The sequence below is a fragment of the Acartia tonsa genome, chromosome 3 (assembly GCF_053477335.1).
Source record: "Acartia tonsa isolate MP-2025a chromosome 3, ASM5347733v1, whole genome shotgun sequence".
NCBI classification, from domain to species: Eukaryota; Metazoa; Arthropoda; class Copepoda; order Calanoida; family Acartiidae; genus Acartia; species Acartia tonsa.
In genome coordinates this window covers 37224720-37242773 of record NC_137262.1, presented here as the reverse complement: position 1 = coordinate 37242773, position 18054 = coordinate 37224720, and the positions used below count along the sequence as shown (strand labels likewise).

Here is an 18054-nt window from a genome sequence, read left to right as displayed (position 1 = left end):
AATGAGAGGTTCTCAAGGGTTGAGGGTGGTGTGTAAACACCCCTTTATCCCCACCCTTAAACGTCATTGTAGGGTATAGAAAGACAGACAGACAAACACTCTTTTTTATAACTCTTTACATGATATATAATCATTACAAACAAACCTAGACAATTTCTCCTTTCTTTTAACTTCTTAAGCAAAGTTATAATTGGTTCAAATAGAATTTTAATAATACATTTTAAAATAGTAATTAAATATTTCTTGTATCATTTCTTTAGTCGCTTTCAAGCAAGAATGATCAAGTTATAAAGAAGCAAAACTTAACCAAAGGCTATCCTATCTATAATGCAAAGTAGCTTGATGTCTGTCCGTCCGTCTTTCCCTTAAGATCTCGGTTACCACAGAATCGATTGAATTCTACTCTTCAGGGAATATATATACTGATCCTCTGGTAGTTTTAAGCTATTTCTTGGGGGGTGAGACACCCCCAACTCCCCAAAAAAACAAAATCTCCAAAAAAAAATTTTGGAGGGTACCTCCTCCAAGCAAAGGTTTTTAACTATTTTTGTAGAGGGTACCTCCATCCTCCAAACAAATGTTTTTAAATATTTTTGTGGAGGGTACCTCCATCCTCCAACCATTTTCGCCTTTTTTATGTCAAGTGACACTAGAATCAAATAGGGGCGCAACAGTCAGTATGTAATTAAGTATTAATACAGATTATATTTTTGACATAATTTTTAATTGTTTATATTTTTGTAGTGTCCAAAAATTCAGCCTTGTAGATGAGGGATTATTCATTTCTATTTTAGGGGTTTTCTTTCCTACTTCTCCTTTCATCTCTCATTTTTATGACGTCACATGCTGTTTTTTGAGAAACTGTGTAACGCTTCTTTAGTGGCTTAGAAATTTTGAAACTTATTTGCTGTTTCCATTGATGTTCCTTTGTACTGTAAAAATTGAAGGGATTTGACAATATCCGATACATTTTCCTTTCCCTATGAATTATTTTGTCTTTGGTAGCTGGCAAATACTGAGGATGGGTCATGGACTGGTTCAAGGTAAGGTTCTAGATATCTTTTTATATTGGCGCCATGCATTGTTTATCCTTTTCTGTGATATACCAAGGTAGGTAGGAGAATGTTAATTTCACCGGTACCCAAAGTTTTAAAGCACGTTATTTTATTCATTGGCTCAAAAACTTTGGGTAATATAATCTAATTCAAAACAAGTAGTGTCCAATTTTTTCAACCAATAAATTCAATCTACAGAAGATGTAACCTTGGGTATGTACATCATTTTATCGACCATTGTCTTATCCCCTCGGATCCCTGACAGTACCCCTTACTGTTTATATTTCCAATAAAGCTGCATGTATTGTTTCATGCAAACAAATAAAAGATATAAGAAAGTTTTTTTGTCTGAAGCTTAAAACCTCAGTAACGAAGACGTACAAAGTTCTTCAAAAAATCAGCATGTTACGTCATAAAAACGAGGGATTATCCATCTCTTTTTTATGGGTTTTCTTCCCACTCCACCTCTCCCCATCCCTCATTTTTATGACGTCATTGAGGGACTTTCTTCGTGTTCTCAATAACTACAAGTCTTTGGATGTTTTAAGCTGTTTTTCTTGCTCCTATCTGTCCTTTAGAGTGCGTAGCTGCTAATATATATACATAGTAAATGAAATATATTTTAAACGATTTTTGCAAGGGTTTTACTTCTTTTGCCTTTCTAACCAGGAACTTAACACCTTAACACTCATCACCAAAAACAAAATAAGATTTGATGAGTATTTTTTTGTAGACAATGAAAGAAATAGCTACGGGAGAGGATTTTTTAATATTTAAAAGTCATAGGTCCCCAATATTAATAACTTCATCTGGACATATGAGAAGCTTCACTGTAAAGGAGAACTATATCAGTTCAGCGGTTAGCAAGATCCTTCACTAGAGAGGAAAAAGCTTACTATTTTATGTAAAATGATTTCTAGAAGTTTAAACTGGCTATAATAAACCGTAAAACTTAAACAAAATAAAAGCAGACAAACACCTTTGTTTATGTTTTGTTATATACGATACATTCAAGTAATATGCACGACGAAGTTTTTAGACGATGTAATTTCTAGAAAGCTAACTTTAAGAAATTTGACTATTCATAGCTAACTTATTATATGTTTTGTCATGTGCTAAATATTATACAAAGCAAGACATTTTTACACAATATAATTTACCCAAGAAATGCTTTATCCTATGAAATGCGACTGTTTATATATTGCTCAATCATTATGAGCACAAAATGAAAAAAATATGCCCTTTCTTTCCAAAATCTGTATATTCACAATTAAACCAATAACATGACCGGATTGTTCTTAATATTATCAAACTTTGGGGACTGATGTAATAAACAGCCTATTGTCCCTCTTTCTCTGACTACATAATTTTACTTGTTAATAAAAAGTTGCCACTTAAGAAGAAATAATATTTACATTTCAATCAAATTAATAATAGAACACACTTTTTATTATGTACATTTCAAGTCAAAATACATTAGACTTAACAAGGAAAAATATATTAATTTTTAGCATAGCTTTTGGCAATTTAAGGTTCAAATTCGATGCTTAGTTGTAATATTATTTGACGCAAACGTAAATTTCTAAAACTCATTTGACTTTCAGTAATTAATGTTTTAAAAACCTTGAAAATTCGTCTGTGTAACAATGGATATAGAAAACGTGGATAATTTTGGTTTCTGATATAGACCTCATTTATAAGTCGGTCCGTTTCCATTAGAAGGGTAGGTGATGGGCTAAAGGGGGTGGATGGGGGGTATCGTTATTTTAGCCAGCTGGGAGTAACGCATTATTAGAATATATAAAAATCTGTTGCAACATCCAAGTAATTATATATCGATTGATATAACATATATTGTTGAAGATAGATTGACATATAGACAGACATATCTTGCCCTACATGTTGTAATAGTAGTTTTTTTTTATTATAAATCCAATAAATTCTCATAATTGAACTTATGATTTTTAAATAAAATGGTAGATTTTTTATGCAGTTATTTTTAAAAGCGAAGCTTTTCTATAATTAGGGTCGGTCCGTCCGTACGTCCGTCCGTCCGTAACGGATAGCTTTTTTCGCTAATTTAGGCATGTTAGAATTGTCCTTTTGATTTCAAACTTTGCATGGTGATTCCTGTAGTAGTTAGGTACGATTTAGAAAGCGTAGCAACTCTATAATCTTTACCAGGCTGTCCGTACGTCCATTTTAAACATGTTGATTTTTTTACTTTTTCAACAACAAATTTTTATGTGATCTAATAATCCGATTGATCTGATTTTTGGTATACTGATTTCTGGGACAACAAAGTACAAAGTTATAAGCGAAGCAACTCTATAATCAAGTCCTAAAAATGTAAGTATGTCCATAAACATTATTCTGTATCAAGCAGTTTTTCAACAATTTTACTTACAATTTTGCTTCGACATTTATACATTTATATTCTGATTATTCAGTTCTGACACTATACAAGTGTTAATGTCCGTTTGTCCTACCGTCTCAGTGCTTCGCTTTTATGGATGTTGTCATCCTTTTTAGAATAAAACTATTTCTTTACTAAAACCATGGGAAGGATTTCTAAAGTTCGACTTACGCCTATTCATTGAATGGACACAATTGCCCTTCATACCAGGGAAGGAGGAGACATTGGACTGTAAATTTTACCGGTACCAAAAGTTATTGCGTTATCTTGTTCGTTGGCTTATGGTACTGTGTAAACTACATAACAATGTACAATGTATCAATGTAACTAATATTGTGATCTACAAAAGAAATGATTTTGTTTATCATCATTACTAGGGATGAATATCAATCTATTGTCCATTGTCTTATCCATTGATAAACCTTTATCCATTATACATATTTGGATAGTATGAGAAAGTACCATTTCAACCAATTTAATGGCACTTAATGTTTTTTTTAAAGCGTAGCTTTTCTATAATTAGGGTCAGTAAAAAATCTTGACAAAAATCTAGGCATGTTAGAATTGTAAATTTCAAACTTCGGTTGATGATTCCTTGGTTCGATTTAGCGTTCCAACGCTATAAGTGTTACCAGAAAGTTCATTCGAAACATGCTGATTTTGTTCAGACACTTTTTCGGAACTCTGATTCCAATGACAACAGGGAAGAATATTTTAAGCCATGTATCGCTATAATCAAGTTCTTAAAATATACTATTAAACAGAATTTAAGAAATGTTTTATCACATTTTTATACAGTTTTCTTTAGACTTAAACTTATTATTCTGCATATTAAGTTTTAAAACTGCACAACTGTTTATGTCCGCTTGTCTTACAGTTTAATGTTATTGCTTCGCTCTTGATGAATGTTGTAATCCTTGTTCGTTTTCATGTTGATTTCATGACTTTATAATCACTTACAGCCATTATTCAAACAGGGACAATTATGACATTAAGTAGCGCAGCAATACCAACATAATAACACAATACAATTAACTGTAATACAGTTTAAAAACCTAAAATAATTTTTTTTACGCAAATGTAAATTTACAGGACAAATAATAAATAGGGTAATAATAACCAGCTAACAGCCTTTTTTCTTAAATAACATGAAATTTGAAAGTCTTAAATTTCTTTTGGGAAGGGAAAAATGTTTTTAATACAAGAACGATACCATTCTTAACCAAAGAGGAAAAAAATGTAGATATTATTTACACAGACTATCTACTTCAAGCAGTTTTTTTATATACATTTAATATCAATACATTATCTATGCTATGCTAAGCTATTCTATGTTTAGCTTATTGTTGTCCTTGTTTTTGCTGTTATTTACTTTTCTTGAAAAGGTACTTATAAACAAATAACATGTATTCAAAGTTTCAGAATTGTATAAACAGTATAGCTTCAAAACCATTTGATATCCGCAGGATTAGAATCGATTCTCGGCCATACTGAAAAGTTATATATTTGTATAGCATCGTATTACGGACTATTTTCCGTGTTTAGAAAAATTTAAATCATAATATAATAATTTTGATATCCTCGGAAATCTGTCCATAATACTATGCAATTTTACCAGTATTTTATTGTGAAGCTAACAAATAAAAAAAAATGTGTTTGGTCTTTTTTTCATTGAAGCTTATTATATAATTCTGGATCGGGTTATAAATTTTGTGAGGTAGGTTGGCAGTCCCCCCTCCCCCCTTTCCCAAATATGAATTAAATCTAAAATGGACCCCTTTCCCTGCTTTATAATAGGGGTGCAGCAGTCAATATTTGATAAAAAAAATATAATAATTATCGAAAGTATTACAGACAAAGTCCTAAATTTAATATCCTTTACTGGAACAAAGATAAGTATCATAAAAATATTTATAGTAGGATAATGGATAATAATAGTTATTCATCGTATTATAGACAATAAAAATCATAAAATTTCAACCAGTTGAATTGAAAAACTGGATATAATTAAATGCTAGTCATAATCTTTTTGTATGGTTGAGAACCGGTTTTAATCCACCGTATTTTAATCGGTTTCGAAACCATATAGGAAATTTATTACCCTATTGTAAAAATTAGAATTATTGTAGTTTGCAATCATTTAGAGAGAAGAAAATGTAGTAGATTAATAAAACCTGCCTGGTTATTTGTCAAGTTATTTTTTTACAGAATTGCAAAATATCTGTCCGCCTAAGTGTTTCGTTAAAACAACACAGTTTTCCTTTTACCAAAACGGAAAGCTGTATAAATGTAGAAAAACATAGAGAAAACCAGCTAACATTAATGAGTAGGTAATATATTTATTTTGTAAATTTGCTCATCTAATTAAAGGTTTATACCTTTCTTTTGCTGCAAAAAAAGTTTCTGAAATTATTACATACTGTTTTATAAAGTAGTAAGAGTTTTGTCTGTAGCTCTCTATCAATTGGAAACTTCATATTGGTCTCAGGAAGGTTTTAAGCTATTCAATTCTTAGATTTAAGTCTTGGGATGGTTTTAGGCTATATCTATGTAGTCCATACCGCACGAATACAAAGCTCCTTGGTGCTAGGGGCGCCATTGCTACACGTTTTACAAAAGTAACTCATGTAAAATGGATCAAAATCCAGCCAGGACCTTTAGTTTAATAGTTTCAATTTTTACTTGTTGCATAGTCGACAGATCATCTTACTGCCGTTTTTTGGAAGCTGTGACCGAAGCCGCCTGCATAAGTCTGCACACCGATACTCTTCCCTATTTTATGTCTATGTAAGTTTTAAACATTTTTTTAATAAATATTTTTAAAAACAAGTTTTTCTGCGGAAATGGTTGAATATTGTCCGTGTCTGCAAAAATATTGAAAAATAATTCAGTTCATCGAAAACCTCCGACGGAGACATAACAAAGTAGGAACTCTCCAACAAGTGGCTAACTCCCTTCCCACCCCATCACCCTATTTTTAATTTTTCCAATGCCTAACCCCTGCAGGGCCAATACCTCTCCTAACCTCTCTTTATGATTATATTTCAAGAAAGCGATAAACTAATGGAAAAATCAGTCGATATCATTTGACATTCTTGAATAAAATACATGGCTAGTCCAAACTGTGATTTTTTCTTATGGAGATTTTTTTTGGAAAAGATTAAATTCCAATGACCAATTTTTGATTTAATTTTCAGATTGTAGTCTAAATGCCTGGCGTACTGAATAAGGGGAAGGCTTGTAGAATACTTGGAATACCTAAGAACCGTCAGGTATATACATTTCCAATATGGCTTCCAAACCGATTAATATCCACTAGATTAGAACCGGGTTTAAGACATACTGAAAAATTATGTATCATATCGTATTAATGCCAGTTTTCTACGAATATTAAAATATTAATCATGATATTATTAACAGTTTTGTTAACCCGGGCCATCGTCCCATCGAGGCTAACAAAACTTTAGATTTGATTTAATGATTTTTCATTTTAATATCTAAGAAAAGCTGTCTATGATAATACGATGCGATAAATAACTTTTCTCGTATTGATTCGAATCCGGTGGATAGTAACCGGTTCTCATCCATACGAAAAAACTATGTCTAGCATCGTATTATATCCAGCTTTCTACGCATATAAAAATGTACAATCATAAGATTAAAATCAGTTTGTTAGCCCGTTCCTTCGGCACCCCGGGGCTAAAAAAACTGGTTTTAATCTTATAATTTTACCTTCTATATCCGCGTAAAGCTGTTTATGATACGATGCGAGAAATAACTATGATTAATCTTTATATCGACTATATAGCAGGAGTGGAGGGGATATTAGACTGTAAATTCCACTGGTACCCAAAGTTTTATGACCTCTTTAACTCATTTGTTGGCCCAAAAACTTTGGATACTTTTACTGAAATTAGATTTATCAGATGATTTTTTCAACCAAAATTGTAATCTTCGAAATGAGTAATTTTGTTCTTATCCCTTAAAATCACTACTGAATTATTATTATTTAAAAATATTAGATTTTTATAGAAGATCGGCCGGATATAAATAAAGACAGGTCTATATAAGTCATTGTAAAAGAAATAACTGAAATGCTGGATAGGCTCTACTTTTCAGGGAGTATTCTTTCAGACAGTACCATAGTTAGCTACAGTAATCATGTTTGACACACATCTCTGCTGAAATAATTTTATTTGCGCCCCCCCCCCCCCCCCACCCAAAAATAACTAATAAATGCTTTAAAAAACTGTATTAGAATCTATTTTGTAGGCTACTTTTTGACAAATGGGTAAAATCGTCTTTGTTCAAAATTACTTTGTCAAAATAACATTTCAAATTTTGAAAGTATAATTGCATTTCTAAAAGGTTTGTCTAGTCTACGATATTATTTTTTTCAGACTTCTTATATTCACAAAATATTATGAGTAATGTTTTGAAAATCAATAAAGGGAAAATAAATTCTTTGTTTGTATATGCTTTTTTTTCATTATGAAATACATATTTTAAAATGAAAACTAGATTTACGAAATCCACAAAAATTTTAGAAAATTATTCAAGAGATATTTTCTTTCTATAACTTATTTAAAGCGAAGCTTTTTTATATTTAAGGTAGGTCCGACGTCCGAACGTTCGTCAGAAACGGATAGCTTTTATTGTTAATTCAGTCAAGTTAGAATTGTCCTAGCCTTTTCAAACTTTGCTTAGTGATTCCTGTAGTAGTTAGGTAAGAAAAGAAAGCATAGAAATTCTATAATCGTTACCAGAATGTCCGTACGTCCATTTTAAACATGTTGTTTTTTTAACATTAACTTTTTAAAAATAAAATTTTTATGTGTTTTAACATCCCATTGATCTGATTTTTGAAATATTGATTCCTAGGACGACAAAGTACAATGTTATAAGAGAAGCATTTCTATAATCAAGTCCTAAAAATGTAAGTATGTCCTTAAACATTATACTGTATTTAAGCCGTTTTTCAACAATTTTACTTAAAATTATGTCTGGAATTATATACATTAATTTTCTGATTATTGAGTTCTGACAATCTACAAGTGTTAATGTTCGTTTGTCCTACCGTTTCAAAACTTCGCTTTTATGGATGTTGTCATCCTTGTTTTGATACTTTTGGAGGAACCTTTACATTGGATTTAATTTGATGCTTAGAAAATCTTCGCTTGTTAAAATGGTAATTACTAACATTTCAATCCTTTTTTTTTATTATTCTTGTCTTGGATACAAAATCTCGTTATGTAGTTTTATAATTTTGTTTTCAACTATGTCCAGTCTCGTTTTATTATTCAGCGTTCTGTTGTATAACTGTGTTCATTGGGAAACAAACATTAAAAGTTTGTTATAAGGCTTTTTAGTTTGTTCAATTACATAAGGACTAAAACAGTTGATTTCTCTAAGCTTTACGATTGTTTTTGTTTAAACATTTATGATTGGTATTAGGCCATTTTATTTTCAAATTCACCTCTTTTGTATTTAGTTTGTATCTAGTTTTATAACTAACTTTTATATCTATCTATCTATCTATCTATCTATCTATCTATCTATCTATCTATCTATCTATCTATATATCTATCTATCTATCTATCTATCTATCTATCTATCTATCTATCTATCTATCTATCTATCTATCTATCTATCTATCTATCTATTTATCTATCTATCTATCTATCTATTTATCTATCTATCTATCTATCTATTTATTTATCTATATATCTATCTATCTATCTATCTATCTATCTATCTATCTATCTATCTATCTATCTATCTATCTATCTATCTATCTATCTATCTATCTATCTATCTATCTATCTATCTATCTATCTATCTATCTATCTATCTATCTATCTATCTATCTATCTATCTATCTATCTATCTATCTATCTATCTATCTATCTATCTATCTATCTATCTATCTATCTATCTATCTATCCATCTATCTATCTATCTATCTATCTATCTATATATATATTTATCTATATATCTATCATTCTATCTATCTATCTATCTAACTATCTATTAAGGATGATATTGATGGGGAGGAGATAAGAAAACTGACGGGAAGGAAACTGAGGCAGTCGCCAGAATTAAGAGATGAGGTAAGCCAATGGGGTGAAGATTAATTTATCATTCATTGTCCTATTTTTATATCCCAGATAAATGGATTCAGAAGAAATACTATATTGTTATCATTACCATCTCATTAAGGCTGAAACATTTTCCATATATGTAACCTTTAAACAACTATATAACCTTATATAAAAGTAACAGGCAGTCTGTCTATCAGTGTGTTTGTGTATTTGTCTATCCTGGGCGGTTTTGTGAGGGAGGGTACATCCACCCATCCAAAATAGATCACACCTGGAAAAATGCCCTCTTTCGCAGAAAAAAAAACATTTTAAAACAAAATTCAAGCCCCCTTCAATCCTTCCCCTAGAGGCCTCTAGTGTCGTAACCGCTACAATAATACATATATGTAACCATACACGAAATAAACATTCTTATATTTTAAAATCCCAGCTAAAAATATTCCCCCAATAATGTTAAAAGGGTAATGAAACAACATTACTTTGGGTTACAAATTACAATAATCAATTTAAGTATGATGATTATTTATTTATTTTATAAGTATATTGCATGAGTTTGGTGGGCTATCAGTTCCCCAAAATAACAAGTATAATAAAATCGCCTAAATTTTAACATTAATCAATGAAGGAAGCAGAGCTTATTCTATGAAGTTCTCACTATCCAAAAGTGACTTATAACATGAAAAGATAACTACTTAATTACCAAAATGTGAACATTTTTAAAAACAAATGTATAATCTAGACAACTACCTGCCCCAAGTGATGAATACCTTTTTTGTCTACCAGCAAATTGCTTTCTATTCTTTTGTAGGGACTCGGTTGCGTTTGTATTTCCGAGAACCCGGTATTAGTGTCTTAGAAATTATCTTAGTGACGTAACTAAAAACGAGGGATTAGAGGGGAGGTGGGAAAGGTAACCCCTAAAAAAGAGATGGATAATAGAGGTGATTGATAATTGATAATTGATAAAGAAAATGTAGGAAATAATTTATACTCTCTGTACTTTCTACCATAGATTAATTAATTTGTATTTTCTAGACAAGGATGACAACATCCATAAAAACGAAGCACAAAAATCAGAAGGTAGAACAAACGCACAATAGCTAGAGTGTCAGAACTTAATAAGCAGAATATTAATTTTGAAGTCTAAATAAAATTGCACATAAATTTGTTGCAAAATTGCGTAAATATAGCATACAGTAAAAGGACATACTTCCGTGCAAAATTTGAAATCAATAGTATAATTCTAATATGTCTAATAAATGTTGTCAAAAAAAGGTTGAAAAAAGTCCGCATATTTGATTAAATTTTTCTTAAAATCCGCATATTATGTTGATATAAACTATAATATATTATCACTAGCAGTAACATCACTAGAAGCTTTTAGGGTGGTAAGGGGGAAAGTTCATTCTTCCAATTTTCAATTTAAGTTTTAAAACAAAGAAGTAAAATTGCGGAGATGGTACTTTTTTTCTAGGTGTTATTTTTTTGGAGAGTGGAGAGCCCTCTTCCTAAATAGTTATAAACTTCTCTATACCTATAATAAGCTTCACTGTAAAGAAGAACCCTTTAGGTTCAGCGGTTAACAAGATCCGTTGCTACAGTCAAAAAAAGCTTAGCTTACTAATTTATATAATAGGATATAATAAAGCAACAGGATGTCTGTTTGTCTGTCTCTTTGTTTGTTTGTCTGTCTTTTTCTTTTAAAATCTAGAAAAATAAATTGGTTTATTAAATTGGACTCTCTCCTCCTCAAGTGCCCCAAGAGGCCTCTAAGGCGTAGCCGCTAGTAATAGGATACAGTAACAAAATGCTAATCCTTATATCAAAGTAAAAGAATGTTTGTGTGTGTGTGTCTATTTATATGGAAGGATCTTCCTAACTAATATGCTTCTCCTTTGCAGGGACATAGGTCATAGGTCATGGGAAGGTTTATAACTATTTTAGGATAGGGTACCTGCACCCTCACGCGCTTAGAAAAAAAACCACCAACATTTTTTAAATTTTTTTCTTTTAAAACTAAATTGTCCTTTTAAGTATATCTGTCAGACAGACAGACAATAAATATATGGAGCAGATATGTATAAATATAAGGTATCTTGACTAAAACTTACAGCTGGCTATCTAAAAAAGCAGTCGTGAAAATAACATTTCTCCAACAATAAGGTTTTTTAAGCATGACAGACAGTCAGACAGACAAAATAATGTATAGAGTAGATGCAGGGGGGGGGGGAAGGGGTGATTACTTGAGGGCACCCTCAAATTTTGGAAGTCGTTAAGTAGATGCACATATATCTTGGGTATAGTCCCTTTCATGACAATGCCTCTTAAGGGACGCTCTTGGTATTTTCACAGTAGATTTTATCCTATTTCTAGCCACTGCGGGGGGGGGGGGGCTCTATCCATGCGGGGCCATTTTCCTAACCCTGCAGGGCAATCACCTAACCTAACCTAAAATAATCCATCAAAAGCTACTGTAAAAAAAATACATTAAAACACCTCTTAAAAGACCTTTTCACTTAAAATTTCAGTTGTCTTTCTTAAATAGCAGCCAAAAAACACACAAAGCATGTTTTAAATGGACGTACTGACTTTCTGTTAACAATGATAGAGTTGCTTTCTAAATTATACCTAACTGTCATAGGAATCATCATGAAGAGTTTGAAATTGATAGGATAATTCTAACATGTCTTGTTTAATAATCTAAAATCAATTAATAATTTTATCTAATTTCAATTTCAATTTATCTATGAAATAAATGTAAAGCTGTACAGGTTAAGGCTACTATCTGACTCAATACATTTCTTTTTCTCCTCTTTTTAGCAACCGAATGAAAGTAATTCTTTTCAATTCCAGATAATTATAAGAATTGGTAACATTTGCTTAGATATTTATTTTATAAAAACATAGCAAAAAAAATAATAACCGTATTATAATACAGGTATTAAATATTTATATACAAACAATAAAATTGAATATGAATAAAAATTAAGGATAGATCAATCAAATAATAATTATGTACAGTGTCAAAGGACTAAACAATCTTGTGAGAGGTAATATAACTTATGCATTTTAAAAAGATATTTGTTAAATAGACTGATTATTTAAAGACATATTTGTTAAATATGTTGCTCTACTGGATATCATTACCCTTGTTAGAATGTACCATTAATAAAGAAGGTTATTTTTTAATGGCAAAACTGTTTAAGCTAGCTTTTTTAACAATTACGTTCAAATTCCGTTAAATTTATTGATATAAATAATCTAATAATTGATTGTTTTGTTTTTATTCGTAATTGTCTTTTTTATATATACATTATTATGCTTAATTAAAAATTTCTGATAAACATCTCATTATATTTAAAGAAAAATTAGCTGTCTCTAAATTTAATATAGAAATAAAATTATTATGGAAAATCAATTGATTTTTCATGGTAACAGGTATAAGTTATAAAATACAGACGAATTTATAGATGTAATCTTGAAAAGATAGCTTTAATTTAAAATGATAAATATGCGTTATTTTTACCAAAAACTAGACAAAACCCTTTTTTGTTGTTGTTGATAGCAATATCTTATTTCTTTACTCTCGTTTATATATAGTTTTAACCTAATATCTTTTGATTTAATTGTTATTGGTTTGAAATTTTGACTAAAAAGCTGGCTTAAAAAATAGCTCATATGTGATAAAATATATAGCATTTTGCGCTAACTTATGAGGAGTTTATACAATAAGTATAATTATAAAAGCAAATATTTGAAAATTATTTAAAATCATTCAATGTTTAATGTAAGATTAAGCCAATTATTAATCACGAAATTACATATACAGCATGACCCTCAAAAAAGTATTTTTAAGCATCTGCAGCCCTTATTTCTCAATGAATTATTAAAAAATGCATATGTCCTTGTTCTCCATAGTATTCCACGTAAGTAGATATAAAAATATTTTTTTTACCTCCATTAACACCGGAGATTTTTAGAGCTAAAGTTTTGAAAAAGTGACTGAGAAAAATAATTTTTTTTGTTTCTCTTATTTTTTGGATGGTTATATTATGTTTTTCTGGCAACTGAATAATGAGACACAAAGAAAAACAAGTTAACTAAATTATCAAATATTTCTTTTTTATTCCACCAAAAAATATAAATTTTTAATGGCAAAAAATACTACTGAATGAATTGATTGTTTGCAAATTTTAGGTTATTTATTAACCCTTATTTAAAGAAAAGGATTAATTATGACAGTTGCTCCGCCTACTTTTCTGACATCTCAATTATTTAATAGGGGGTAAATTAAGCTTTTTAGACTAAAAAATCATTATGTTTATTTTTATTTTCTTTATAACTTTTTTGTTATTAAAGTTAGGATTGTGAAACAAAAACAATTTTCCTGCTATATTCATAGAGATTTATTTGGTTTTTTAATCTTAAACAATTTTGCCTAATAAGTAAGTTTTTCAAAATATCATTAAACTAAAAAGACTCATAAAATATGTGTAAAAAAATGCTTTTTAATCAAAAACTAAATTTTTTATTTCATTTTTGTATAAAGTTTCTGCTAGTAACAAAAATAAAAGGATTTCTAGCTTAATTTTGCCAAAAAAGTCGTTTCATGTTAAAAGTTACTTTTTCCTCAGTCACTTTTTCAAAACTGTAGCACTAAAAATCTCCGGTATTAATGGAGGTAAAAAAAATATTTTTATATCTACTTACGTGGAATACTATAGAGAACAAGGACTTATGCCTTTTTTCATAGTTCATTGAGAAATAAGGGCTGCAGATGCTTAAAAATACTTTTTTGAGGGTCATGCTGTAGGTTTTTTATTATTTTGCTAAATAATCTATAAAATATTTACACATTGTAAGTCAACTCTTGAGTTATGTAAGAAGTACAATATCAGCTGATAGATCTTATTTCAATTTTGAAAGATAATTCTATAAAAAAAAATAAAAAAAAGTTGATTTTGTTTTTTAAAAGTGAGCAAAAATAATGTAGAATTTTTAGAAATATTTTTAATATTCTTTAAAAGCACAAAAAATCTTGATTTCAGGCCTATATTAACCCATTAGTGCCGAGCGCCACTTTTATGGGCCGATCGAGCTGTAAGTTTCAGGGAAGCTTTATAATGGTCAAAACGGAATTCGTATTTTTTTGTTTTGCTCTAGTGGCGTGCACAGGAAAGTTGCAAAAAAACCCGGTTCGGCTTGGCCATAAATACCAACCAGGCATTAACACCCGTTTTTGGTGCTTTCCCCCAGTTTTAAAACCCGGTTGACCTGTATAAACCCGGTTATTTTGACCAAAAATCGAAAAATGTAATTTTTGAACGCCAAAAGTGAGATGAACACTTTTTAGAACTTTGATACGATCCGTAATTGAAAACTACACAACCTCATGTAATCTAAAGAGCTACAAGTATAATACGAAGCGATTTATTTCAAATTTAGTGTTTCGGCTATAGGTGCCGCCGTTTTCGGGTAAAAAAACCCGTTGCTCGAAGTTTTAAAAGACACACACTACAAAAAAAGAACATATAAAATTTGGGTGTTACATATCAGAAAACGAGCATAAAACTATTGGGTGACACCTATAGAGATTACTAGGGTTATTAGGGTGGCTCAAACCCTTACTAATGACGTAAACTGTTATTTTTATTGGTTGAAAAGTTAAAACCGGGTAATAAAAACCGAAACCGAGCCGGGTTTTAAAATTTTCGGGTATTTATGGCCAAGCCGAACCGGGTCATAATAGGGCGTAAAAAAACGATAAAAAAATCATATAAAAAATTATAATTTGAATAAAACGAATTCACAAGTAGATGTACTTGTCAATAAACAATAGATTTCACAAAAAAAATCAGCGACTTTACTATAAAAACAAAAAAGTTAGAAGGGTGTTTTGAATTTTCATGATTTTCAAATTTTGTTGAGCTATACCAGCAAACTGAAGTAAGCTAAACTGCCTGCTCCAGGGGGAAATGAAAGTCAGGGTAGTAGAGGGGGGATTCATTCTGAGAATGATGCAATTATGAAGCCGGAAACCGGTTTTTTTTCCATTTTTCGGAACCGGGTTTTGATGCCCGGTTCGGCACTAATGGGTTAACAATTCTTAAAAATCCTAGTAGTATCGACACATCCTATTTTTTTTACGTCACTAAGATAATTTCTAAGACACTAATACCGGGTTCCATAAAGCGCATGCCAGTTCTATTTTTTCACTTTAATTTTTCAAACTAAAATGTGTTCGAATTATTCATACAATTTGTTACTAATGGTTTATATAAGTGATTAGGAATTTAGACTTTCTTTATTTATTGGGTCTTGTTTTAAGTGGCGAAACTAATTTATAATTTAGTCCGTCCGTCAGTCAGTAAAACTTTTCCTCGCTGCTATCAAAGATAGTCAGTTTAAATTTTTGTTGAAGATGCCTATGCCAAAGAAATAAACGTTTTTTTCATAAAGAATTTTGTGATTATCTTGGATATGAATATTCATTATTTTTTCTTTCTCTATAACTTTCATTGTATATTTATTCCATGATATTTTGTTCTTCGCTAATGTATGTTGTCATCCTTCACATCTTTCTTGGAGTGTAGATGGAAAACAAAAAAATGTGTGCCCTATAAGAAGAAAACAAAAGTTTTAGACATTTATATAAAGATTAAATCCTGAAATTTTCAAAATATTCTAACGAGGTTTTTCTGAGGAAATTAGATTTGAAAATTTCAAGTTCAATTTTCATCCCCTAGGAGTTAAAGCATAATCATGACAAGAAAAGCAAAGATTATTTATTTAAAATTTTAAACAACTTTGCTTTAATAAAGTCTTCCATAAAACCTTAAGATAACTTTTGTTTTCTTTTTATAGGGCACACATTTTTTGTTTTCTTTTACACTTGAAGAAAGATGTGCCTTGTTTTATATTAAATTTGTTGATAATTATACTGACGCTATCGTTCTTGTTTAAGATTGAAGAAGCGGAGAGGTTTATGTTGACAAGCTGCAGAATAAATCTTTTAGTTGAGGTAGGCTAATTACTTTTTTTTAATCGGCCAATAAACAAGAAAGGTTGCTTTTTCCCTAATTATCCATTGAGCAATGAAACCCTGTGAGTATAATCAGCACTAAATGCTAAATAGATCAAAAGTAATAAGAATACAAACGAATAATTATTGCACACCCCTCCCATTATAATTTATTTCAAAAATACGGAATTTGTGGAATGGGGCAGTGTTTGACATTGCCTAGAAAAAAAGGAAGATAAAACCACTTTTTAATTTTTTCATAGCTTTAATAATTGATCTATCTCTGCTGCAGGACAAATCCTGGCGACCAGGAATCATCAAGTTCAAGACTGTGGAGAAAATATACCATGAGGATAATGATACAGCCAACCAGATAGACACTATGATAGAGACATCTACAGAGATAGATACAGCCAAAAATACAAATGACAAAGAAGGAAAGTTTATTTTTACCTTAATTTTTACTGAAACTGCTGTTTTTATGTCTGTTTGTCTGTGTAACCGTTTGTCCAATAATCTTGAATAAAACTACTTTGTTGGGAATAAGGTCAAAAGGGTTTTCTTCAGATGCAAAGGAAAAGGGGAATTCAGGTTTACCAAATTTTAATATCAAGGGAGGTGTTGACACCCCCTTTCTGTACGCTTGTGGGTCAAAATAAAAAGCAATCTTCAACAGAAAAGTAAACTTGGTGATTAAATTCGAGGCTCTGCAGCCGCGCGTCTGCCGCGACTAAGCCTCAAACTTAAACCCGTTTGTATGATTTGACAATTTTTTGAAAAGAGAAGGATTACCATATTTGGGTCTAGTTTAGACTTCCAGTTGATTGTAAAAGGTTGATTTCCCTAAGGCTTACAGGCGGTTAGCGCGCGCCTGACGAGCCCTGATTAATTTTGTAAAAATAAAGTTTTATCCCTTCAGATGCCAATGCTAACTTGAACGTAGAACCTGACAACAACATCAAGAATGAAGAAAATAATCCTGATGATAATTGAATAACAAAACAAGAGTGATAACATTTATAAGATGCGAAGAAAATATCTTTATTAATGTCCCTTGATAATTCAAATACGGAATAAATTAAGCAGTCCCAATAATTATTATCTAAAAATAAAATAAAATTTGGACCTGACTAAATTAGCAAAAACCGTTTGATATTCATTATATAACTTATAGAGGAGCTTTAACTATATATTATACAAATAAAAAGTGATTTTTTAATGATATTCCAATTTAATGGTATTAGGGAAGGTTATTTATCCCGTTTAACCTAACCGTTATTAAAATTAAAATCAATTTAAAAATCTCTCTAAATTACATTAGGGCTTTCAAAGTTTTATCATAAAAAAATTAAATATTTGAAAACGATTAAAAAAAGAGATTGTATATCTAACTAAATATGATATAATTGAAATAAATTTTCATATTATAATATTTTTCTAAAACTTGTCTTCTAAAATTAG

The 18054-nt window shown here is 30.4% G+C and overlaps 1 protein-coding gene across 1 annotated transcript; it reads left to right on the top strand.

Moving 5' to 3' along the window:
- The first annotated feature begins 6666 nt into the window (after positions 1-6666).
- LOC145314864 (uncharacterized) lies at positions 6667-17586 on the top strand. The gene is made up of 5 exons (XM_080154944.1): positions 6667-6743; positions 9507-9581; positions 16537-16593; positions 16886-17096; positions 17513-17586. Exons 1-5 carry the CDS (start codon positions 6681-6683, stop codon positions 17584-17586), a joined length of 480 nt encoding a protein of 159 aa, XP_080011070.1. The 5' UTR covers positions 6667-6680.
- Positions 17587-18054: the final 468 nt, after the last annotated feature.